The 26,269-nt window shown below is 42.8% G+C and overlaps 4 protein-coding genes across 8 annotated transcripts in view; all 4 read right to left on the minus strand.

The window, feature by feature from the left end:
• Positions 1–4,823, minus strand: part of LOC109511416 (storkhead-box protein 2-like) — a 13,104-nt gene extending 8,281 nt beyond the window's left edge. The window contains 2 exon segments of the mRNA XM_019862502.1: positions 3,981–4,362; positions 4,444–4,823. Coding sequence (XP_019718061.1) covers positions 3,981–4,308 — 328 coding nt within the window. The 5' untranslated portion in view covers positions 4,309–4,362; positions 4,444–4,823.
• A 1,223-nt stretch (positions 4,824–6,046) lies between these two features.
• casp3a (caspase 3, apoptosis-related cysteine peptidase a) lies at positions 6,047–10,586 on the minus strand. Its single transcript, XM_019862503.1, has 6 exons — positions 10,343–10,586; positions 10,023–10,147; positions 8,462–8,590; positions 7,193–7,368; positions 6,739–6,850; positions 6,047–6,512 (listed from the first exon to the last, which is right to left on the minus strand). The coding sequence occupies exons 1-6, from the start codon at positions 10,405–10,407 to the stop codon at positions 6,283–6,285; spliced, it is 837 nt and encodes a 278-aa protein (XP_019718062.1). The 5' UTR covers positions 10,408–10,586; the 3' UTR covers positions 6,047–6,282.
• Positions 10,587–11,181: 595 nt separating this feature from the next.
• Positions 11,182–22,440, minus strand: LOC109511481 (oxysterol-binding protein 1-like). 5 transcript variants are annotated; one of them, XM_019862619.1, is made up of 17 exons: positions 22,197–22,437; positions 20,402–20,547; positions 19,742–19,950; positions 19,516–19,675; positions 19,209–19,320; positions 18,940–19,138; positions 18,659–18,773; positions 18,489–18,546; positions 17,953–18,120; positions 17,626–17,871; positions 16,395–16,515; positions 16,215–16,318; positions 16,036–16,131; positions 15,221–15,405; positions 14,919–15,148; positions 12,263–12,460; positions 11,182–12,210 (listed from the first exon to the last, which is right to left on the minus strand). In XM_019862619.1, exons 1-16 carry the CDS (start codon positions 22,284–22,286, stop codon positions 12,315–12,317), a joined length of 2,385 nt encoding a protein of 794 aa, XP_019718178.1. In that variant the 5' UTR covers positions 22,287–22,437; the 3' UTR covers positions 11,182–12,210; positions 12,263–12,314. The 5 variants fall into 5 exon arrangements, with proteins under 5 accessions (XP_019718178.1, XP_019718177.1, XP_019718174.1 ...); XM_019862618.1 differs by having other exon boundaries at positions 18,656–18,773; XM_019862615.1 differs by having other exon boundaries at positions 18,656–18,773; positions 19,516–19,950; positions 22,197–22,440.
• A 1,005-nt stretch (positions 22,441–23,445) lies between these two features.
• Positions 23,446–26,248, minus strand: sart1 (spliceosome associated factor 1, recruiter of U4/U6.U5 tri-snRNP). The gene has a single exon (XM_019862001.1). The coding sequence runs from the start codon at positions 25,928–25,930 to the stop codon at positions 23,585–23,587; it is 2,346 nt and encodes a 781-aa protein (XP_019717560.1). The 5' UTR covers positions 25,931–26,248; the 3' UTR covers positions 23,446–23,584.
• Between the last annotated feature and the right edge of the window lie 21 nt (positions 26,249–26,269).

The following is a 26,269-nucleotide window of genomic DNA, read 5'->3' on the forward strand; positions in this document are numbered from 1 at the left end:
TGGGGGGGCGTCTTGTGATGTCACAACCAATCTGCTCCAGTTCAGTGATACTAAAGAAGAGAAAAGATGAGGAGGAAAAGAGAAAGGGGGGTGGACTAGGACGCCAGCCATTTTATTCCTCAGTGCTGCAACAGCCTTTGTTGCCATGACGACGCAAGCCGATGAGCTCATTGCTGTTACCTCGCTGAGCCCCCCCAACCCCCCAAACACACACACCCACACCCACCCACCCACACACACACACACACACACACACACACACACACACACACCATCCCTCCTTAAAGTGGCAGTTGCTCACAATCTGAGATGGGGAAGATGTCATACGTCATGTGACCGTTTTTATTGATTTGGCTTCATTGGTATGAAGCACAGTGACCAAGTGGTTGGCTGTGTTGCTGTGGCGGTTCTGGGTTCAACTCCGTGTGGTTCGGGAGTGGTGGTGTTGTGATGTTTCCCAAAAAAAAAAAAAAAAAAAAAAAAACTCAACAACATTTGTGTGAGGCAACTTGATTCCAAAAAGCATGTCGGTTAAGTCCGCTCATTTCGCTCCTGTCGAGTGTCATTGATGCTTTTTCAGAAATACGTACAATAGGCTCAACGTTCCTTTGAAGAGTCAAAAGTGTTTTTGATGATGACGCTTAGTTCTCTCCACTCAAGTATAATTTTTTACATTTTTTTATGTACATTAGTGTCAACGGTTACAAAATGCACGTAACTGCAGTTTGTTGAAGTCAAACTTGTCTTTGGTGGTGATTTTTTTTTATTTTTAGAAAATCCGTTGTTTGGCTCGATGTTTGCAACAACATAAAGATAAGCTTTGTTGAAGATGCAAAAATCAACCAATGTTTACACCTGGCTCATGATAGCCTAAATGTTATGCAAACATGTTGAAGTGCCTTGACAGAAATACTTCCTTACTCTCAAGTGTCTTTGATGTTTACACTCTGATGTCCATCATGTTTTTCCACATGTAGCCGACATTAGGCTCGACGCGCACAAAAAAGTGTGCATGTTAGGTTATTTGAAATGGAAATTCTCCTCTTTTTTTTCCACCCCGCAAATGTTTCCTGTATTTGGCTCGATTGCTACCATCAGCATGCATGCTTGGTTTGTTGACGAGTCAAAAATCGCCGATGTTGATGCCGGGCTCATAGGATTGAGATCATCGTGGCGAGTTTTTGGTGCTTTTTCCCAAAATATGTACACAAAAAGACAAAAAGAATGCCAGGTACGTTTTTGTTGATGGGTCAAAAATCGTTTTTCAAGTTTAAGTTTTGTTCCTTAGTCTTGAGTGTCTGACGTTTTTATCAAATAGTTTTCATCGGGTGTCATATTGAACAAAAACAGGTCAATTGGCCCATTAAAAAATGTTAATATTGTCTACCTACATGTTGTTACCAAAGCTTTTGTTTTCAATCCTTTGTTTAGGGCGAAAGCACCACAACACGGATGCTATTTTAGCACTAGCGTTCAGCTAGCAGGGACTTTCTTTGGGCACTTGTTTGGCTGTTTGGCTGCACACTAGATGGCGTTTGGTTTCTTTTGTACTATGACTGTTAACTTAAAATAGGAAGTGGATATAAAACAGGTGGAAACCTTGTTTTGAATTCATTGTTCACTGTTCGGCAATCTGCTCTTATCACAAAGCGCATTGAGTTGAGTTTACTGCCACCACCCCAAAAAACAAACAAAAAAAAAATCAGTCGAATGACAGCTCGTAGTTTGAAAAACTCAAGTCAGGTCACTCGTATGTCAACGCACCGATGTACCGTTCCAACTTCTTTACCAGCTTGAGCTTTTCTGCCCTCTAGCGGAACTTTTACGATGCCTCATGTCAACTTCATTTGTGGAAAACAAATTCCTGGCTTGACAAATGTTTCCCGTCATTCTGTGCCCCAGACGCTCCTTTTCCTTCCAGGCGGCTCACGCTGGGAATTCACCAGCACTTTTCAGGAAAAAAAAATGCTTTTCCTTCCTGCTGCCCCAATTGTGTATCCAACGGAAACCAAGACCCTCAACTAACAGGATTTCACGGTCACTGCTAAAAACCTTTTTCACAGAAAACACACAACTTTTGTCCATCGGTTTAAAGAAAGGGTGGGAAACGCATCAAATTGTATCACTATAGTGATCCAATTGTTTTATATGAATCCGACTCGCTTTTCAAAACAAAATTAGCGAGAGTGAGACACATAAAAATGACTTGTGAGAAAATTGATAAAACGGAACAAACTAAAAATCCAGTTAGCTTTCCAAAAGGATTCATCGTCCAAAAAAACGATAAACTGCTTGTGAGATCGCCCAAGAAGAATCGCGTTGCAACCTCGATACACGTCGATATCATCTTCCAAGACCGTATCAATGCGATATCACAACTGATCATAATATCATACTTCGGGCGCATCGATTGATTCGAACAAACCCGGCTAGCTTTTCAAGCGGAATTCTTTATGTGCAGAAAACGATACGTGTCGTATCGTGACTTGATGAAAAATAAAGACGCCGCTCGTATCGAAACTGATAATGGCGCCATAATTAACTGTCTCGATATTTTCTTAAGAATCCAGGGAAAAAAAAAACAAAGGGGTGCTGAAAAATAAATAGATTTAAGCACCCTCATTTTTAACAAATGAAAAACATGAACATCTCCCGTACTTTACTTACTTTCAATCATATTGCACAATTGATACCATACTGTCGTATCAATTTTTGTGCACTTTGAGAGTGATTTATTTATTTATTTTCGGCTTACTGGCCGTGTAGTTTGTACGGCTAGTGAGCTATTAGCTTGAAGACAAACATTCCTGTGCTTATCAGTGTTTTGCTTCAGTGTGCTGTCCCTACACGGACAACTATTCAAGCGCAGACTCCCACTTTTTGGACCACACAATTTACTCCGACTACGACAACTACTACAAAAGTACTACTCGAGTAGTCATGCTGCACACTCAACCAACCTACAATGAAGAACACGTCGGTATAAAAATGCTAAATTGTCATTTTAAGTTTTATTATGAATAGCAGTGAATAATTTTGTTATTTTTTGGGAGGGGCGACAGATCTCATTGGATGTTTGTTAAAATTATATTCATGCTGTTATTTTCGATAGAATTTTAATAACAGCCAAATATGTGCATATTCATCCATCCATCCATCCATCTATCCATCCATTTTCAAATCCGCTGATCCTCACGAGGGTCGCAAGTGTGCTGGAGCCTATCCCAGCTGTCTTTGGGCAGTAGACGGGGTGCACCCTGAACTGGTCGCCAGCCAATCAGAGGGCACGCATAAACAATCAACCATCCCGCTCACAATCACACCTAAGAACAATTTGGAGTTCCCAATCAACCTGCCATGCATGTTTTTGGAATGTTGGAGGAAACTGGAATACCCAGAGAAAACCCACGCACATGGGAGAACATGCAACCTCCACACAGGGAGGCTGGAGCCGATTCGAACCCTGCACCACTGCACCGTGAGGCCGACATGGTAATCAATAGTCCACCGTGCCGCCCTTATGTATACATTTTTCCTTTTAAAATGTTTGTCTTATTCATATTTTGTATCATACAATTGTAAATAAAAACACCAATATTATTTCCTTGATACTGCATTGTTTTATAATACAAAATAAATATTAAATTAATAATATAAAGTGCAAACAAATTTTAATTACAGTACAATAAAACCTGTAACACAATGATTCAATGATGTTTTGATAAATACATATTTAATCATTTTGTTATTTTGAATCATTATCACATTTACGTTCTTAAAATGATTCAACTAAAACAACTCATGAACACATTAGTTGAAATGACCATTGGGGAAAAAAAAAACATTGACGATGATACAGAAAATCGGAATGATTATGATTTGTGAGGGATAATGAAAATCATGTAAGATTAATGTTTATTGATAACTCGTATTAATGTATATAATCATTAATCAATAACAAAATGGAGGACTGGACCCACCGATGGAGGTGATGTGGAAGCCCGGCGGTGCCTTCAGGGTCCTTCTTGTCCATCCGTTCCTGAGCACTTGCAGGTGGTCTTCACGGCCGCGGATGAGCAGCACATGCTCGTCGAGCCAGCCCAGGAAGAAGACCTCGGCCAGGGCTCGGGTGAGCGCCTGGTTCCAGAAATGCCCCATGTTGGTGGCCTTGAAGTCCGCAAACACCTGGTACCCCGCCGGCACCGCCGATGGTGCTGGCACCGAGGTGTCGTCTTCACGGTGGCCGCTCAGCCTCGACAGCACCACTGCCAGCGAGTGCGGCGCGATCCCGAGCACTTTCTCCTCCATCAGCGAAGTTCACAGTCACGATCCCGATTCCGAAACAGCTCCATTCTGTCAAAACTTTTATGCAAGTTTCTTCAAAACGAATTCAAAGTGTTTGGGGAGAATATTTAGGTTGAATATAAAGAAAAAAAGACCAACCGAGGAGAAGTGTATACCGTCGTTTTGCTCATTCTGGGACAACTTTAGAGCTGGCAAGTGCGGTGATTGTGTTGCATTCAAGAATACTCGAAAATCTGTCAACTCTAGTGCGAAAAGGCGTCAAAACCATCGATAAAATCGCAATCTTTTCGGTTTAAACAATATACATTAATCGGTTTTTAGGTTATCACCAAATATCTAAACAGGGTTGAGAACAGTGTTGAATTAATAGCATATACTGAGAGATAAGTTAAGTTCACCTTTCAGTAAACGTCTCATTGGTCGAGTTTCAACTTTTAAAGTAAAAATTCGACGGCGACTCAAAGCAATATTTTCAAGAGAAACTATCAATTAATACCTTTAAGCCAATTTTAGAAAATCAGCCTCAATATTGTCCAGTGCTTGCCTATAAGAATGACGGGTAAAACAAGTTTTCGTTGAGGTCAATTTTATTTTGAAAGATACACGTCACGTGACGTCACGATTGAAAAAAAAAAAAAGACATCCCGAATTGTATCAGGCTGCCAATCGAGTCCAATGTCATGAAATACCTTTGCCGTTCGAAAAAAATAAGCAGTTGTAATATTTATATCGAAAGATTCAAGGACCTTTTGTGAAAATATTTGAATTTAGGATTTGCTTTGACAAACTCACAACAAAGCTGATTATGCATGAGAATCAACACTAATGACATTTTATTGCCACATCATCAGTCATTTCTTCTTTTATAAGACACCTTACATAAATGCCAGTGCCATTAGCACCGATTTACAATGGACTAACACTGCCACTTACTCGCCGCGCCAAAAAGTAAAGCCACCAGCGGTCATTTTAAGTTGCCACTCGCTAAGAGGACGCCTACACCATAAAAAAAAAAAAAAAAAAAAAAAAAAAAATTCTGCGGCATTTTCGAAATATTTTTTTTCTACTGCGAAAATGCAAGAGTGTGTGGCACGCTGTTGCACCAACCACTAAATCCGAGAGTAGCGCTGCGTGCACATTTTAGCAACAAGAATGAAATGATACATGTTCTCTCACAAGATACATCTCTGAGTGCTATTCGATTAGTCTGCATCATATTGTTGCAACCATCAAAAATGAATTGAAAGCAAAGCAGGAAAAATAAATAAACAAATCAATGCAAAATATAAACTTAAAACAAACCAAAAACAAAACACCTTGTCAGTAACAGTGGCAACATAAGATGGTTGCCGTTTGGCTTCAGTCGCAAGGGGCCAATTATTAGTCCATTCACATTTAAGTCTGTGGCCATCAGCAAAGGAGTGGGCCGTCTTTTCCAATCGGTGACCATTTTAGGTCGTCCATCAAAGACCATTAAAAAAAAAAAAATTAGACATTCCCAGCATTTTGTGTGTTAACTATATTTGGAACTTTTAAGTTTTGCTTTCAGATGTTCTGCTGGGCCACACATACACAATGGGGCAAAAGTAGGTTGACACGATAAATGTAAACTTACAGAAGGGAGAAAGGAAAGCAGTGGGAGATGGCGAAGGGTTTCTGTTCCTATTTGGAAACGCTAATTTAATTTGACGAGATTAAACATTGAGGAATGTAATTGGAGTAGGGGTATATTTTAAAAAAAAAAACGTTTTTTTTTTGTGTGTATTCCTACTTTTGTCCAAGCTTGCATGTACAAGGCATACACTAGTGGCTTCATACCTCCCTGAATTGTATGAACAGCAAACATACATCAAAATTCCCAATGAAGTGAGCATTTATCATGAATTGTTTAACACACACAAAAACAACTAAATAATGCCTACAAACTCCATCGAAATGCACGTAAACTGAAAAGATCCGAAAAAGAGCTGGTGTGGGTCAGGGTACAAAGTACATCTCCTTGGTCAGCATGGACACGATGCACGGGATCTGCTTCTTGGCGTCGAAGCCCGGCGCGGTGGAGACCGACTCAAACTCCAGCGCCACCTTGTGGTTGACGCGGGTGAGGATGTGCTGCAGCTCCAGCGCGTGGCCGTGTGCGCTCAGCATCTCGCAAAGCGACTGGACAAACCAAGAGCCCGTCATGGTGTTCCTCCACGAGTAATAGCCTGCACGGATGATTAATGTACAAAAATAGGCAAGGACTTCAAACGTAAACGTAAACAAACGAACATTTACATTTTTTCCCCTTGGGTCATTAAAAGATTGTCTAAATTATGACCATCATGAATGCTAGAAAAAAAAGGCAATGTCTTTCCAACCATCTATTTTTTTTTAATCGATCCTGATTTAGATCAAAGGTCATGTAGCGTATACAGTATAAGATGAAGCGACCTGGCGCGGTGGAATAGGCGTAGAGGAAGTCTGCCTCGACGGGGATCCTGGCGGCGCCGTCGTCGGCGCTGTCCGTTTCGATGCCGGCATCCAGCTCGGTGCCTCTGCATGCCTTCGTCGTGGAAAAAGAGAGACAAAACAATGTTCTCCTAACTAATGATGTTTTGTTACATTAAAAAAAAAATCCTATGATGTTAACATATCACAACTATTTTTCTCAATTTGTTTTCTTGGGAAATTATGACTCGTTCTCACAACTTTTCTTCTTTGTCATAATCCAAAAAAATGATTAAAAAGACATTTAAAGGAAAAGTGAGGAAATGTTCTCGCAATACTTAAAATGCGCCACAAGGTGACAGTGTCACTCTGCAAATCCGCACGTCCTGTTTCATGTCCAATTTAGCTTGGCTCAGACGTCGACAAAGGGGGACTATTTTGAAATGAGTGCCAGTACCTGTATGAAGAATAGTTTGGGCTTGCCCACCAGCGTCTTGCAGCGATCCCCGCGGAAAAGCGAGGTGAGGTGTTTGAGCTCGATGGAACCGTCGGTGCCGAAGAAGACGCCTTCGTCGCCGTGACTAAGCAACACGCACACCAGCGACGCACAGCCGCCGTGATCCTCCTTGGACACTGGGGAAAAGAGAGAGGAAAGACACTGATTTTTTTTTTTAGGCTGACGCCGATCCCATGATACTGGAACTATGGAATGCTACTGAATGACCAAATTGGTGAAATGTGTGTTGGAGAAAAGTGGGAATGATACTAAACGATGTGAAATGAAATTGAACGAACTGAAATGATACGCCATGACGTGCAATGACAGTGGTGAAAAATTGCAGCATGATACTGAACGATGTAGATTGGTACTGAGTATGATGGAACAATACTGAATGATGTGGAATAATTGTGGTGAAGAATTGCGGCATAATACTGAACGATCAGGAATCATATCGAATGTGGTGGCATTATACGGAATGATGTGGAATGATATCGAAGGTGGTGCAATATGTATTGCATGACGTGGAATGATAGTGGTGCAAAATTTGCATTATTTAGGTGGAAAAAATGTGCAATGACCTAAAATGATATTGAAAGATATGGATCGATGTGGAATGATATCAGGTGGGAGGGGGTGGCAATACAGTGACTATCTCTGAATTTTTAGTGTGTGGGAATAATGGGAATGAGTGAGCTGAATGGTTTCCCTTTTGAATGTGAATGATGTGCGTCTGTTATGTTCAATATGTCATTCGGAATTTTTGAGAGAAAAAAATGTGCAAATGTGGGAAAACCAAATTGTTGGAATGCGAAGAATAATATCTTGCACAGTGTGACTTTCCACTTTCAATGGTGATAATCTGTCAAGAAATGTGGGAAGAAAAGCACATGAAAAAAAAGAGACACTAAAATATAATTTATAATTCACGACACTTATCATTTGCAATGTGACATATTTTCCACTCAACATTACAACTTGTTTCCCCATCGCGACCGTAAAACAAGGTGACACCTCAAACGTTTTGGCCGCCTTGTAAAGAGATGATTTCAAGTGAGGCGACAGCTCTCATTTGACTGTTCAAGCATAGTGAATGTTGCGTAACACGAGAGAGAAAGATTGTGTGTGTGTGTGTGTGTGTGTGTGTGTGTGTGTGTGTGCGTGTGTGTGTGTGTGTGTGTGTAGCAATTCAGGATTATGAGCGTAGGAGTGGCTTTATGCCCTCACCTGTAGTTAAAACCTGTTTCATTTGCGTCACTGTCTGGTCATTGTAAATTTTGCACCGGTAACCCAACTTGCCGAACACTTTCATGGCGTTGGCCGCGTCCACGTCGGTTCCGTTGCGTGGATTCATGCCTGCGACAACATAAACAACATTTAAATGGGGGAAAAAAAACCTAACAGAAACGAAACACCCCAATCCTCACTTTTGATTTCATTCAAGGTCCAAAAGTGGAAGAGGAACTAAAAGAGAAACGTGGTTCCTTGTGATCTGACGCACGCCAAACTAACACTTGTGGTTACGTTCGCTTCCTGCCGGACATCTGACAAGATAATTTCCAAAAGTGAACAGCAAACACACTGTGAACACAGAAATACTACACACAGGCCCTTAACTAGGGTTTGAACGATATGGATTACTTGACAGCTGATGCGGATTCCGATCTTCTTCTTCTCCTTTTCAGAGGTTGCCACAGCGAGTCATTAATTTCCATTTTTCCCTTTTCTCTGCATCCTCTACTCTTGCTCCAACTACCTGCATGTCTTCCCTCACGGCATCCATGAATCTCCTCTTTGGCCTTCCTCTCTGTCTCCTACCTGGAAGCTCCATCTCTAACATTCTCCTACCAATGTATCCACTGTCCCTCCTCTGTACATTTCCAAACCATCTCAGTCTGGCCTCTCTCTCACTTTTTCTCTAAACTTTCCTGTGTGAGTTGTCCCTCTGATGACCTCATTTCTGATCCTGTCCATCCTTGTCACTCCAAAGGAGAATCTCAGCATCTGATGCCGATTCCGATATTTCAAAAATCTAAAATGAATGACATCGCTTATTTTTTTTTCGTTCCTTTATGAATACAATGACAAAGATTTTAATTGGACTGTTTTATCATACAGAATTTTTATTGACCAATTCATCGGGATGGAGGAGGCGTAAAACAGACCGGGAAGCGGCGTGACAATGAAAATGCTTTTGCGAAATACAGCCAGGATGAGAATCGGGGCTGGAGCTATCGAAAATGTTCAGAAACTAGCTTGGCAAGCCTCCTCGCTGCCCATCTTCAAAACCCGCCTCAAAACTCACTTGTATTCTTTGGCATTTGACTCAGCATGACTTAAGATTGTTCTTGGTTTTGCTGCTCGGTGCTTTCTACCGTCTTTTTTACCGATTTGCTATTCTGTTTGTTGTATATGTTAAATTGCTCCATGTACAGCACTTTGTATGCAGCGATGGCTGTTTTAAAGTGCTCGAGAAATACAGTTGAGTTGAGTTGAGAGACTATCCTCTCGATCGCATGTGCTGTTACGTCACTCAGTTCGAGTTTGCAGTATTGCATTGCATTGGAACAATATTTTCAATTTCAGTGCGCCTTGATAATCCATTGTTCTTCTACATGTCATCTTTGCAAAATAAATCCAGTTCCAATGATGCAAAGATTATGAGAGAGCGATCCGTATGCTCCTACGCAGCCACTCGATTATGAACAGGATGGGAGAGGCTCACGAAATGTTCTGAACTCCTGTTGATGATGTTGCTGTATTATAGAACATATAGATGGATTCAAACCTGTCCTCCTGTCGAAATTCTTGTTGTTGATGATGATACATTGTCCGATGGAGGGGAACTGCAGGCTGTATCTGTAACTGTGTGCCGCAGCCTTGCGGGCATCCACGTCCATGGAGCTCTCGGACCTGGCGCCGAGCGTACACACACACACACACACACACACACACACACACACACACACACACACGCAACTTTTAAAATTAATATCAATACAAATACTTTCACAATAAACTACACGACTACCGCACAGAGTGTTTCGATTCTTCGTCAATGGCAACCGCGAGTGGCTGCTCGCTGACTCATAAAATAATTCAACTCACGCTTGTCCGTCGCCTTTTTTTCTCGCGTCCGTGCAGTCAACTCCAGCGGGCCCGTTAGCCGACATCCTTACGAAACGTTTAATATCAACACCTACTCCGCTTCTAGTGATTACACAATCGCACGTAATTATTTATTTGTAAGTTCACACCCGGTAATGAGCGGTAGACCGGGAGGGAGCTAGTGAGCTGCTGCTGTACTTCACTAGGAAGCAACGCCTAGCAATAAACAAAAGCTAGTGACGTCACGCGTTTTGGTGCGTTCGAGTTAAAACCACGAGCTTGCCGTACGGGCGGTGTCTGAAACAGGAAATTTATGTGGTGGGGAAAAAAAAATCATAAGCAAAAACATGTAATACCTGTACATGACAAAATGATATTTAGAATAGTTACCAAATACAACTGCAAAAATATCTAAAATTTTAAGTTATGAATGAAAACGAAAACTTGATAAAAATAACGATTGAAAAAAGTCACCATTATAATTGGTAAAGAATACACATCAAATACAATAAAAATTCTCATGAAGTTGATTCAAGTGATTTTTATCCTGTAAATGCTTCTAAACTTCCCATTATGCGAAATTAGAATTACAATTATATCATAAAACTGCAACGGTTCTTATGTTTTTTTGTTTTAAAACTGTCTTTTTTTTCACCCGTTTCAATCTTCTCTAATACAATTATGACGAAATTGGATTTTTTTTCATTGCAATGCACAACAAAATTATTTTTACTATTTCAAAATATGCAACATTTCTCTCAAACTCAATGTTATTTCACTTAAATTCCTAAAAAATATGACTCTATTCTTATTTATATACTTTCATAAAATTGTCGACATTTGACAATCACTAATTTATTGAAACCAGGAACAGTATATTATCGAACATATTAAACTTGTATAGGCACCACTGTTTCCGGGGAGGGGGGGGGTGGAGATACACGGAGAGATCTACTACAGCATGTAAAAATGTCAAACAATATTTGACAACAGAAAGTAAGTACACTTAAATAAGTGAAAAAAAAAAAAGGAAGGAATCTCATTCACTGCAAAGTCCGAAAGGACCCTTACATTGTACAAAGCTGGACAAAAAAATACAGTTCGCACTCCTAAGTATTTTTATTTATTTTAATTTTATTAAATACAGTATTTGACTCTTTAGATGAAAATATTGCCTGTACAGTTTTTTTAGGATGGCGACCCTGGAAGTGAGGAAAAATACTTTTGGCAACAATTGCATAGTCTAACTTTTTTTTCTTGTAACATTAAAACTTTGTGTAAATTACAAATTTGGGCTTTTTTTGTGGTTCTGTTAAAAAAAAAAAAGATCTTACGAAATTCTCACAAAATTATTCCACAAATTTTGTCTCTCATTACTTTTATTTAGAAAAAAACTGAGGTGGAGGTGGGGATTTTAACTGAGTAAATGATGCCTGTTTTTCTTGTAAAATTACAATTTTATTTACATATTACATTTTCCTTTAAGTTTAACATGACTTGTAACTTGATTCTTGCAAAATTACATTTTTCTTGTAACATACAATTTTTACTTTATTCTGAATACTTTCTCAAAATATTAAATATTTCTTACAAATTGTAACTCTTTTCCCATATTACAACCTTTTCTTGCAGTAATATTTCTCCTCATAAAATTCTAACTTATTTCTCATATTACAACTTTTTTTTGGAAGGTTACCCATTTTATTTACAAAATTGTAACTTTATTCTATTAAGAAAAAAATCCCTCAAAAGATTTGTTTTCTGAAAACTAATATCTCCTTTTCTCAAATTGATTTTCTACCCCGTTGTAACATACATATTTTTGAAATTCTCCAAACATGACATTTTCATAAAAAGAGGACTACAGTACAGTATTTTTCAATAACATTTTTGTTCATTGTTGTGAAGCAACTTTTTTTTTTTTCCTGCGTGATATCCTTTCCACCGTTGGCTTTCATTTGATAGCCTGTGGTCAGAATATGTCGGGGCAAACATCCCAACCGCCACCGCTGTCCTTGGTCTCCCAGTAGCCTCCCTTGTAGACATGCATGCTCTCTCCCGACGTGGGTTCGTCCATCTTCTCGAACCACAGCGCCTGGTAGCTGTCTGGATGGACAGCTGGAAGACAAAGAGAAAAACACAATCAACACTCAACACCAAAACGCTATACCACCATGTAACATAGTCATTTTTAACTTACGATCAAGAAATCAATTGGAATAGAAACATAGTTGCAAATGTTTTATTTCGGCATATATTGTCAATCAACCAGGTCATTTTGCATAGTTTGAATCGAGGCGAGTGGACTGGTTTTGCTCGCCTGTCTGCCCTTTTGAATTGTGTGTTGGCATTAAGCTATTGGGCTTTTCTATCAGGCAAAGTGGTTGTTTCAAATACCCGATATGTAATTCTATTTTTCTATCTATCTATTTATCGGTCTGTCTAGTTACTTGCTTTTGGCTGTAGCTCCGCATGAACTTTCATTGTCTCGAGCTGAAAAGAGCGTAAAAACATGAGTGCTAACGTGTAAGGAGTAGAAGAACGATGGGAGGCTACTTGCATGTGACAGGAGGCGGAAAAGAAGGAGCAGCAGCGTGAAGGTTAAGAGAGTCCTCTGTGTCAGCTGAACGTCAGTGCACAAAAACACCCTTTGTCACATCATCGGCAGTCACTCAACTCTACTACACTACGTGCTACACGATGCTAATGTACCCTTCAAACGTGCCGTGCAGCATTTTGCGACACAGGTGGGGGAAATTAGTGTTTAGTGTTTTGCAGACTTCAAACCCTAGCTTGGAAACCCACTCTCCCCCTTGGAATCCCAACTCGGTCGTAAAAACCTAACTCGAAACCCCTTATCCTGGATTCATACCCCATCAACTGTCTTAAAAACCCAAGTTTGAATCGCCAACCGAGGCTTGAAACTGTAGTCCAGATTTGGCAACCTAACTTGGAACTCAATCTTGGCTTGAAACCTGGAATTTAAATTTTCACTCCTAACCCTTGTTTGAGTGGTAAACATCCCGCTTAGATTGTTCAGAAGTCAGACCACAAAACATCACAAGTGGGAGATCTACATCGGATGGTGTGCTAAAATGTTAAACAACACAGCCCTAACAATACGAATGAATGACTGTACACTACGAGGCTACGTGGTGATACTTGCTTTCATCTGAAATCTCACTCGCTTCCGTTCCAATCTCATCCGTGTTGGCTAAAATGCACATACACAAACACACACAAACATATTTTTTGCGAAAGCAGCGGTTGTCAATTTTTTTAAACAAAGTACCTCCTTCAAAAATATGTAACTCTCAAAGTTGCACCATAATGGCCAACAGAACACGTTGAGCACAACGGCTAGAAAGCTACATACTATATCAAGCTATCACTAGCAAGCTATAACGTTATATTATACCAAAGACACACAGCCATCTCAATTTATTATTCGCTCAGACTAGATTAATTAGCAAGCAAAACAGTGACTTGGAAAGATATATTCGTTAACTGGCAGTATTGTTAGCCAGTGAGATCGCTACCCACAAAGTTATCTGGTCTTATTGTGAAGCTATTTATATATTTAGCCAGTGTGGTGATACTTGCTTTCACCTGAAACCAAATTAGCGTGCTCTTTTTATTGTATTTGAGAAATACAATAAAGAGTGCACACTACTTGGCATGATTATAAGATAGCAAGCTCATTTGCCAACAAAGTGGGTCATCACAAAGCTATCTTGTATCAACATTAACTATTTAGATAGTTAGCTAAGCATATGGCATATCCCATATGGAAAGCTACTTCCTCGCATCAATATTAGACATTTAGCTAGTTAGTTAGCCCGCATGTAACCCTTGTGCTGCAATTTCTACGATGTTTGTAACACATGGGTTACCCCATATGTTGCAATTTCTACAATTTTTGTAGATTTTTGCATATTCTTCATCACGTCATCTATAAATCAAAGACACAGCATAAAAAGTGTGTGATATGAAATATTCCAATTCATGTTTTATTTATATAGATTTATATTTATGTTTTGGTCATAGCACAATACCGCTTTTATTGTCCATAGAGGGCAAAAATACAAAGAAAAAAATAAGAACTATATGTGTATGTATAGCACTGATGCCACTGAACATGTCGAGTGGTTGAAAGTGAAATAAATATTCAGGAATAATACTTTTACAATTTTTGTAAAATTGTATGTTGCGTTATATAAACTTATTTAGATCGACTGCAGCACATGGTTAAGATTAGACAGGATAGATTGCTACATACAGAGGCACTAGCAATATCTGGAAAGACAAATGACACACTGGAGGGAGCCCTTGTACCACACTAAGAGAATCTCTGGCTGAAAAGAAGTACAGTACAGTATTTGCTTTTCAAAGGCGAGTCACTGTTTGGATCCTTGGAGCATGCTTAGTGTTGGGACACAGAAGAGAGGAAGACAATAGTATACACAGACACATCACACACACGCATGTCGCTACATCGTCCTCCTTTCTCGCTGACATATCAGACCCTCGCGTGGAATCGAAGATGGCTTGCTTCGCGATGGAGCCTGTTTCTTACCATCCTCGGGCGTGTCGGCCGCCTTGACGATCTCCCACTCCCTTTCCCGGCGAGCTATCCGCTGCTTTTCCTCCAACCTCTGCTTCTCTGCATTGGCCTCGTCCCAGTGACCCTCCTCCATGAGGCGCTGGTCGGGCCGCCACCGGCTGTCCGTGGGCGCCACGCCTTCCTCGGGTTCGTTGAGCGTCAGTGCCAGTGAGGAGAAGTAGTACATGTTTTCCGCTCCCTCCCTGCGGAAAGAGAAGACCTCATTCGGATTCACGTCATCGGTAATTATTTGTGGGGGTTGCGGCAGAACGTACGGTAAGGGGTTCTTCCGCCATATTTCCTTCGCTTTGAGAGTCTGGTAGACAGTCCTCTGTTTGCCCTCAGCGCCGCTTTCGCTTTTGCTGCTTTGCATGATCCTGGAGAACTCCATCTTCTCATCCCACGTGCCCGACAGCACGTAATGCGCCTTTCCATCTTTGTCCGTCACTACGCCTGTCACCTTTCGGAAGGGAAACGCAGCGTGGTTGAAAACAAGTGTGGGCCTGAAACATTGCTCTGGGAATTTACGAGTTCATGAAAACATTTAAAATTGAATCTGTATCAAATTAGAAAAGCGTCTGTTGCTGCAAATATATCGCAAATTTTCAATTTTAGCATCTGAATAATTTATTTAAATCATCGGTTTCTCTTGTTACAATTCATGGGGATTAAAAAAAGATGTTTCAATTTAATCTGATTTTTGAGATCTATAGTTGAAATTAAGTAAAAAAAATTTAAATTTATTCAACAATGTAATCATTCTTTAAAATTTAATTTGTATTAAATTTAATCTTGATATTGAATTTAAACCAATTGAATTACACTGTGACATCATATAATTTAAGATGATTTTCAATTAAGATTTTAATTTCTTTGAATAACATTTTAAATCATTTTTTCATGAAATTCAAATTTCAAACGAAAATCGATTCGTATTTCAACTTCAATTTGTAATTTAGATTCCCGAAATTTGCATTTGAAAAACTTCCGATTCATTCCATTTTCCACTACATCAAATCAGATAATCAGATTTTTTTTTTTTTAGTTTCATTGTTTACAAGCGCTTCACAGGCCTAGGAGAAAAAGTCACCTTTCTTGGCACGTCTCTGGAGAAGTAACTGTAAGGAGTGAACTTGAGGTGGCAGCGATCGCCCGTCTTGTGGTTGACCACATCAATCTCCCCCGACTGGACAAAAACAAAAACTTTGCTGTTCAAAAAAGTCACGATGGGCATGATGACATTACCGCGGAGTCACGTCGTCACCCTACCTGATCGATCCATAACTTGCCCACGATAATGTTGTGCACAGTGGTAGTCACTTTCTTCCAAGAGTAATGGTTGGCGCTCTTGTCAAATATGCAATGGATGGAACCTGAGGAAGACCAACGGGCTGCATGATATGGATCAGGAATGTCAATGGCAGACTTGTGTCCTAAAGGCGCACTCACCGAAAGGGAGGACGGACAAATATTTTCCTCGGAACTTGCTGGCTAAGGTGATTTCCTGTCTGAGCGTCCAGCCTTTTTCGGAGATGGCGTGGTGGGCTGCTGCAGGTGGGTGGTGGCTCACCTGAGACAACAGGCGGTCAGGGAAGAAACATTTTGAGATATTTCATGGGAATCTTGTAAAAAAGGGAATGAAGTAAGAATCATAAAGGCAGACTCTATGAATAAGCAGGAGGTCTGCATCTATTATAGTTTTTTTTGTTGGGGTTTTTTTTGGGGTCTGCACGCAACTGAAGGCCATTCAAATTGATTCGCACTTTCCTTGTAGTTTCCACCAAATTAGATCATTCAAGATAAACACGTCTGGGGGTGGGGCGATCACTATTATTCATCAAATACGAAGTTAACAATACATCTGCTGATGCACAAGCTTGGACACATCATCAGTGTTGTATCCTGGACTCACTGGGTGTTTCGGGTCTTGCAACAGACACCCTCATCCAGGCGACCCGGCCGAGGTGATCAAGCCTCGGCCTGTGTCCAAGTGGCATGCTACACCCACTACAACCACTGCTCTCCCCTTTTCAACCAGAGCCATCTGGAGGCTTTTTCTACTGCCTCCACGTTGTTGCCTATGGCCCTTCTACGGTTGGCACCCGTTATGCCTAGTGTGCTGTAGGCTTTGCTCAGGGAGTGGCTGGCAACCCCCCGACTGCCCACCTCCACTGGCATACACTTGAATAAAATATGTGTGTTATCGAAATGTGTTTACCGGGTAATCAGTATTAGGTCCAGATTGAGATCCTTTTGGTTCTACAAATAAGCAAATACGTTTTCCTGCATTTTTTGGTGAACAACAACAACAACAAAATAAATCTATGGAAATATGAAACTGCACAGGTTTATGTCACATTTCGTTTATGTTTCATTTCATAATTTACTTTATACTATACAGTAGATCATTTTATTGTATATTTGTTGTTTCTCTTATCTCGCATGTTTTTTTTCTTTGTGTTCAATGTCCTTTGTGTTTATTTTAACACAGTGAGCTCTGCAAGACAATGTCATTCCTTGTACAAGTACGGTATAACCTTTGCCTTGAATTTAAACTCGACACAGAAACTGACGTTGAACATGTTGTGGACTCGGTTAAATATCATCAGATCCAATGGTGTTTATGTTGGATCTTCATTCAGAACTACATTTTAAAAAGTGCTGGGCTTGTTGTAGCTACCTGTTCGCAAAGAGAGCGGTAGCCGCACTCTCGCAGGCGATCCAGCTCGAAGGTTTCCCCCAACAGAGGGTTGAAGGGCTTGCTGGTGCGGTGGACGGTCGTGGAGTAGGACGAGACGGTGAAGGCGGCCACGTAGCACATCTGCTCCAGGGAGCTCTGACACTTGGACGCCTTGTCCAGCAGCTCGTAATACTCCAGGTCCTCCGACAGCCGTTGCAGCATGGAGAGAGGCTCGTTAAAGTTCACCTAGATGTGAGGGAGACGAGGGGGCGTGGCCGTCACTGCGTTCGGGGTGGCTCATGGCCCTTTGCACGGCAGCTGTCTCACGGGCATCGGTATCTTGGAAAGCTCCTTGCCGATGCAGTTCTTCATGATGCTCCACAGGTTGAGGTAGTAGTTGGGCTTTTCTGGGATGCGCGTCCGTCGTCGCCTGACGGGCTCCATCTCAAGGTGCTGCGGGGACTCCGGACCGGACGCCAGCGACAGCTCGTCGAACTGAACCGGGAGCAGGAGGAGTCAGAGGATGAGGAGGAAAACTTGGGAGAGGAGGTTTCGAGAATTTGCTTCTCAAGCGACTCATGTGCTAGCTTGGAGATGAATTCTCGCTTGAGCGAGTGAAAACCTTCCTCTTCCCACAAGGAGCCAATTGCCTAGTCGCAACACCCTACCTCTGCCCCTAGCATCGTGGTAACAAGAGCGTGACATGGATATTATCCGTTGTCAATTTCCTTTGTGTATATCGATGTAAGAATGTCAAAAACCTTTTTTTTTTTTAAAATGTTAAACCTGACAACTGTCTCAAATTGTGACAAAAATGCACACTGTGTCTCCTTTCAACACAAAGTAAATGAACACGCATTTACCGACAGATCATCCATGCCGGTCTCATTGCTCTGCCTGCTTACGTTGCTGCTAGATCTCCTGTAGGGCAAAAAAAAAAAAAAAAAAAAAAGGGGGTTTCATCCATATTGTTCACTAACATAATAACCAGCGCTGAAGTCTTGGCAGAGGTTTGTGCCCGTGTACGAGCGACCTGTGATATTTTGGGTCGGCGGGAATCGTGATGAACTCTGCCGGGTCCTCCATGGCGTCAAAGAACTCGTTGTCATCATCCTCGTCGCTGGCATCTCCCTTTCCTGACATTCCGCCTGCAACAAAGTCTGGAGGATTACATGTTGCAACGGCCTTTATTTGTACAAATCGTAGTACAGTGAACATTTATGGCCATAGCCTTACTGCAAAGGATATAATCATGTAAAATCGTAAATGAACACGGCAAGGATTGAGGCTGAAGCAACCGCAGGGGAAGCGTACCTTTGCTACCTAAGTCCATGTTGCTGCGCGACGGCGGGAGGACGGTGGCTCCCCTGAAAGCTCTCTCCAGGTGGTTGTGCTGCTTGGCCAGCTGCTCCAGCGTCTCCTCTAAGCGGATCCTCTGCGCCCGCTCCAGCTGCAAGGCCTTCTGCCAGCGCTTGCTGTGGTTCTGAGCTATGGACAGGAAGTCTCGGCACGCCTGAGTACAGCAAAGCGATCAGCCGGTGACGATGTCACGGACTTTCCCGGTGGTGGGCCGGGGGACTTACGTTGATCATTGCGTTGGAGGTGATTCGGAAGAGCGTGGCCCTCTCGGTGACTTGTCTGATCTTCTCGCCCATGTCCGCCGCCTCGTGAATGCCCTCAAGTTCTGACAAAGATCTGTTTGGGGAATAAAGTCAACTCAATCATCACAAGTTGAAGAATGGTCCAACTTTATTGTAATCATGTTTACACTGACGCTTCCACTGCACGGGTGAACGACTACTGTAAAACACCGAAAGAGTTGGTCAAAAATGACCTAGGAAGACATTTGCGTCCATGTATAAAGGCCCCTTGGGGACTTCGGGTCCGTACCTTTGCAGGGCTGATCCGTGCTTGACAATCAGATCATTGCATGTGCCGAGGTCTTCCACTTTGCTGCCGAGCGTGCGCAGCGTAGACTGGATTTCCATGTTGCGGCCGCCCCCTTGTCCCGAGGCGTTGGGCGCTTCAGACGCTTCGTCCGACGACTCATCTGCGGACGACGGCGATGAAGATGACTGAGGAAGTGCAAACATGAAAAGGGGAACTTTCCACTCACCCGACAGATCCTGCATGTGGAAGGCCTTTGCCTTGGCGAGCTCCAAGGCGGTAATCCAGCGCTGGCGCTCCACCTCGCAGCTGGCCTTCAGGTGGTACGTCTGCGCGCCGCCGTTGGAGATGACGAAGTTGCACGAGTCCTCCACGACGATGTTGGCCGTGGCCAGGTTGATGGTGCCACGGCACGTGTGGCCCATCTCGGCCTGGGTCCTGTGGACAAGATTATTGTCAGTTAAAAAAGTTTTTTTTTCTTCATAATGCAATATCTCTTCTTGTACTATTGCATTTCCCCGTAACTGCAACTTTTTCTTATAACCGTTCGCACAATACAATTTAGAAGAAAAAAAAAACTATTGTATTGTATTATGATTGTCCTTGTCACGTTATTTATTCTCATTACGATGCAACTCTTGTCTTCCTGTTTTTCCTCTTTTAACTTCACAAATGTATTCTTGTAACGCATCTGTTTTCTCAGAAGATCAGGACTTTACTCTTGCAAAAATGATTTAACTAGTGCACACCAGAAGGGAAGAAGAGCGCTTCAGTTTTGCTGATAGTAAGCAACAAGCCGCACAATTCGGTTTCCTGTTAAAAATACCAGTGATGTGAAGTCACATGACTTTAATCTCAAGGGAAGGGCAAAGGACACGTTGATTCTTACCGGTAATACGAAAGCAGCCCATTGCTGAGGACAAACCAGCGTCTCTGGTAACCTTTGATGTAGTTGGTCCACTTGAAGAGCCAGCCCTTGTATGTGTCTCCTGGGGTGGGCGTGGGAGGCTTGGACTCTGATGACATCACAGCAGACTGGTGGGGCGTCATGGCACATTTTATTGACACTGAATATACACGATGGGCCAAAAGTAGATCTGCCAAAAAGTAGGTAAATTCGATACCACTTTTTTTCAGGCCGATACTCGTATGGGAAATTCATTCTTTGAGTATGCATCAATACCGAGAACCGATACCTCTAGTACTTACTACAAATTAAATTTCATTTCAACGCAATGAAAAAAATAATCATGAATCTTTCTGAAGCAGACGATGATCTGCCAATGTGACAAAATGCTGTCATATGGCAACAAATGCTGGTGAAGAGGAGTTGTTTTTTTTTTTTTTTTTGCCTTACATAGCAATGGCTGGTATCAGCAGGCTCCACAAGTATAACGATACCTTAAAAATAAGGCTGGAATCCCTAATTTAAAGTTCATTGAATTTAAAATTACAAAAAGAAAGAAAGGGAAAATAAAGGACGGATATTTCAAGGATATATTCATGGGTTTAGGGAAGTAAGGATACAAGAATTATATGAAGGGAAGGTGGGAAGGAAATACGATAACACCAGATTAAAGGAAAAGAAACATGAAGGAAGTATAGAGGGGGAGGAAAAAAAGGGGTCGCAAAGATGGTGGGCTACATAGATGGTATGAAAGGAAGGAAAGATGGAAGGCAAAATGGAAGGTAGGAAAGAAGGATGGGAGGAACAACAGATTAAAAAAAACGTTTGTAAAAGGTTGAAATGAACCAAGGACGTTGGAAAGGAAGGGAAGAAAGAGTGATGACAGTGAGTAGCGAGGAATGACAGGAAGAATTGATATGAGGGGTGTAATGAAGGAAAGAAGGAAGTGAGGAATGAGGAAAGAGTAGAAGGATGTAGCAAATGTATGAAGGAAGGACAAAGGGGAGGGTGGGTGGGTGGAAAAAAGAGGGATGAAAGGAAGGAAAGATTGGATGAAAGCAAAGGAAAGGAGGGGGAGTGAAAGGAAGATAAAGACAATCCAGGAAGGGGCTCACCATCACGTTTAGGGTCTCCATCAAATCAACATACTCGTTTTAAAAAAAAAGAAGAAATTAAGTCCAAACTTGAATGAAAAAAAAAGAAAAAAAAAGAAATTAAGTCCAAACTTGAAACCCCTGCTTGGAACTCCTCATTTGAAACCTTAACCCTGGCTCGAAACCCAAATCTGAATTGATGGGATTTCATTATATAAGAAATGATTTTTTTTTATGATGGATGGATGAATGAATTTGTAACGAGGTGACTATTTTACATACGTGACATATGACGCCCTGTGATAACTGCTATAAGCACTCGACACGCAATAGGAATACCTTTGCCTTGGCCCGATGCGCGTCATCATTATGACATGGCCGGATAAAATGTCTGGACAATCTGTCATTCAAAGCCAAATTAATCATATTGTTATTTTTTTCACACTTATGGAAAAAAATCAAGTACATAAGTCATAACACGCAGCTTCGTATATGTGCGTGTATCGGCTGCCAAGTGATGACAGCGAATTGCCGGTGGTGGGCTAACGTCTTCTTCCCGGAAACTTTTTTTTTATTACATTTAAATAAAAAAATACCTTTGGGTGGCAGCACAATCCTATATTGTGACCCAAGAGGTTATATGCTATCATAGTAGTGTGGAGCAAATAATTGAAACGAGTTACCTGGAAAGAGCAGGAAACCAATTCAAGACATGAAAATCTCCTTAAACTCTGGCCGCCACTAAGCTTGCTAGCTAGACCGGAAGTTGTCATCCATTTTGGTCGGACGTGTGACACTTGCTGTCGACAAATTAATAACAATCCACCTTATGTACAATTTCTATTTTTGTGACATCACCATCCAAAAAAACCCGAATGTTACTACGCTTTGACATTACTCTCACTGAAAGTTCTCGTCGACCGTTAAACTTGATTGCCACTTGAGGACAGCACTTCGAAAGCCACCCCCCCAAAAAAAAGCAACTTGGAAATAACGTCATTATATTTTAAGTAAGTGTAATTTAAATGTACTGCTATCATGCCAACTATTTATTATGTGTCAACATTTTTAATGATGGTGTTTTGGCGTCATCAAGCAAATGATTTGCTTGATGACGCCATCTGACATTTGCTGCCAGATGTCCAATTTCTGGTCCGTCACGCGAAAAAAGGGGGTTCTAACGAGACATGAGCCTGCACGTCACGTAGCACATAGAATATCCGACATCGTCATTAATTTTTGAAAAAAATGAAACGTTAACTTGCGAGTTAATTCGGCTGTATAATTATTAAAATATAATCTAATAGCATGCATCTAGACGTCATCATCCTGGTGAAATGAATCTTTGGTCAGGCAGAGAAGGTACATTAAGTATAAATATCAGGTTATACATGTGTCACGGGTTATCTTAAAGGCCTATTAAGATGCATCTGCAAACTCAGGGTTCGTTGCGTTCGTTTCAAATATTCACCGTTTTCGATCACCCCAGTGTTTTTTCGGGACCCACCCCAGCCCCATTTTTTAAATTGGAAACCAGATGCAGAATGTTTATCAGCATTTAAAAAAAAAGGGGGAGCCCTAAGGGTGAAAAAACACCCCCCAATGCATCTCAAGGGGGGGGGGGGTCTGTAATACAGGGGTTTTATTTCGGTAAACAATGTCAATTTTGGTTCTTTCAATTGTTACTTAGTGTGACAATTCTAACAACTACTAGTGCTCTACTATTTCACTTACCATAACATCCATTTTCTTTCACCAAATGCGTGCATTGACATCATTCAAGTCAACATTACTTTTGAAAATGATCACTAAAGCTGCAAATAATTATTTTAATAACAGATTTTAATCTGTTGACTAGATGACGTTTAAGTAGCATGTCATGTGGTATGGCATCACCTCACTTAAATCCTCAAAATAAGTAAAGAAAAACAAATCTTTGTCTGCATTTTATTGTGTCATTTGTAACTTCTACACCGACAACCATTTTGGATTTGTAGCAATCACTCTAAAACACAAATGCGGTATATATACGTGTTTGGAGGGGAAAAAAAAAACTCTTGTCACTACGTATTTATTTGGTGATGGTGTTGGCGTTCATGCTCTTGCCACTTCCGCTGAGCACGATGTAGGGCGTTTTCTGCGACTTCTGCTTCTCCTGAAGAAGCGCCACCGTCCCCAGCGGCGTGTCGCTGCTGCTCATCTTCTTCAGCAGCGCCTCCTCCTCCAGCTTCTTCATCCGGCGCTCCGTCTTCATCTTGCCCGAGCCCTTGCCGTGGAATCTGTGCGACAGCTGCCGGAAGGCCTCCTTGGGGGTCAGTTTGCGTCCCGACTCGTCCACGTACTCGATCTTGACGTCGGGTTTGTAGCCGTCCTTGTCCTTGAAGTCCTGCGTGAAGCCGCGGTACTCCTCGCGGCGGCTGTACTTGTCGTCGAAGCCCATCTTGTCCTCAATGCAGTAGTTGTCGTTGGGCAGGGCGCCTTTGGTGGCTTTGACTCGTGCCACTTTTTGCACCTCCGTCTCCAGCAGTCCTTTGTTCTTGCACAGGTGCAAGGCGGCGGCCAGGCCTGAGTTGACGATGGGCTCCTCGTCTAGAATGGTGGCGGAGGCCGTGGCGAAGTCGGGGTGCTTCTGCTCCTCGTCCAGGTTGACGCTGCTCCAGCCCATTTTGTCCTCACCATCCGAGTTGGAGTCGTCAGCGCCTTCCCGCTCCTCCTCCTGCTCAAAGTCCATCATGTCCTCCTGGTCCTCGCGGTTGCCCGACAGGCCGTAGGTGGGAATGTCGCCCAGCGTCCGGCAAAACTCGGAGGTGGCGTTAAAGACGATGTTGTTGCGCTTCTCTGCGTCATTGTCGGCATCGTCTTTGGCGAGTCGCTTCACCCGCTCGGCGATCTTCTCACCGGAGTCTTTGAGGAGCCGCTTCTGCCGCAGCTTCCTCTGCTTCTCCAGTTGCTTCTGCAGCTCCTGCTCAGCCTCATCCTCCTCAATGACGCTGGGCTCGGGCGGCGCGAAGTCCTCGTCGTCGCTGATGTCCATATCCGCCGTCCGGATGTCGTCTGACATTTGCGGCTCCGCTGTTGTAGGCGCCACTTCATGTGGCCACTTAGTGCCGTTCTCGTCGTCGGCGTCGTCGTCTACATATTCCCCCTTTCGTCCCCGCACGCGCGTCCTGGAGCCGAAGTCTGTCTTGCGCGAGTCGTCCAGGAGCAACAAGTCTGCCACTGTCGTCTTCTCCTTCTTCCGGATTTTCTTCACGCGCCGTTTGGTCTTTTTGAAGCCCACCATCTCCTGAGGCGAGTAGTACTCGGACGCAATCATGAGCGAGGGCATCTCCAAGGATTGCGCCTGGCTGCGGAGTGTCTCCCGCATGACCTGAAGCTCCCGCTCCCGCTCACCATCGACCACGCCGCCCGCCTTCAAGCGGAAGCTTTTCTTCTTTTCGCCGTCGATCTCCTCATCATACTTGGACAGCACCGACCGCGACTTGAACGTCACCATGTCGTCCACGCTTTCCTCCTCCTCGTACGGCTTGTAGTCGGGCTTCTTCTTCTTCAGCTCCACATTCTTGTCCGCCTTCTCCTTGTCCACCAGCCCTACATTCTCCAGCACATCCTCCTCCTCCTCCAGCACGCCTTTGTCCTGCAGCGTGAGGATGACCGTCTGGCCCTCGCCAAAAGAGTCCACTTTGTGCTGCACTTTAAGACCCTTCAAGTCCCGCGCCGTGTATGCGCTGTTTTTCCGTCCTTGCCCGAATTCCTCCTCCACCAGGGTGCTCACGCCAAACTCCTGGTCCATCTCCTCCAGGAGTTTGGCTCTCTTCTCCGCCATCTCTTTCTCCTTTGCCGCTGTCCGGCTCTTCTCCACCCAAGCGGTGGTGTCCTCCAGCCAGTCATCCTCAGCCAGCGTCTTGACTTTGCCAAGCTTCTGGTTCAGCAGGCGCTTCTCCTTCATGGCAGCCAGCTTCTCCTTGATGTCTTTCTGCTTCTGCATGAGAGCAGGGTTGATGGTTTCTGCCACCAGCGGCTCTTCCTTAGTGCCAAGTTCCTTCTTGTTGTCATTTAAGTCCAGCGGTTTTAGACCCAGCTTGGCTCGGAGCTTGTTGGTCTCCTCGATGCTGAGCGATGCATCTCCACTAGCAGACTGAGCTTGCGCCTCACCGTTTCCCTCCTCGTAAGCCTTATCAAGTTTCTCCTTCTTGATGCGTGGCTCCCCTCCGGAACTCCTCTCGCCTTTGCTGCGACTATCGCGCCCACTCCTGTCCCTGGACGGGGACCGCTTTCGTCTCTCCTTCTCCCGAGTACCATCTCGGTCCGATGCGTCTCTGTCGCGCTCCTTGCGACGGTGTTTCTTGTGCTCGCGACGGCGGTCCTCAGCTTCTCTGTCGCGAGCCTTTTCCTTGTGTTTCTTGGACGAACCCATTGTTGTTTCCTCTGCGGTGGCAAGTTAGGAGCAAATATTCGCCCGCTAAGCAATGAGCGAGTGATAGCAAAATGTGGTAGTTTTGAATTGCTAACGCGCTAGCATAGATGATTCGCTCCAATGAAAGACTTTAACTCATCCAGCAAGCGGACAAAAACAAATCGCCGTCTATTTGGTCGACACTTTGCAAAGCCGCGTCAAGATAAATGAGCTAATGAATCATTAATGGTCAATTTGGAGTTTTCGTCCAAGCTCCTACCACTCCGGCGATGAAATGCAGACGACACAACTACGTTGGAGAAGTCATTTCCGGTTGTTTAAAATCAAGTGACTGCCATC

This window comes from Hippocampus comes, unplaced genomic scaffold (assembly GCF_001891065.2).
Source record: "Hippocampus comes isolate QL1 unplaced genomic scaffold, H_comes_QL1_v1.1 scaffold7, whole genome shotgun sequence".
NCBI lineage: Eukaryota > Metazoa > Chordata > Actinopteri > Syngnathiformes > Syngnathidae > Hippocampus > Hippocampus comes.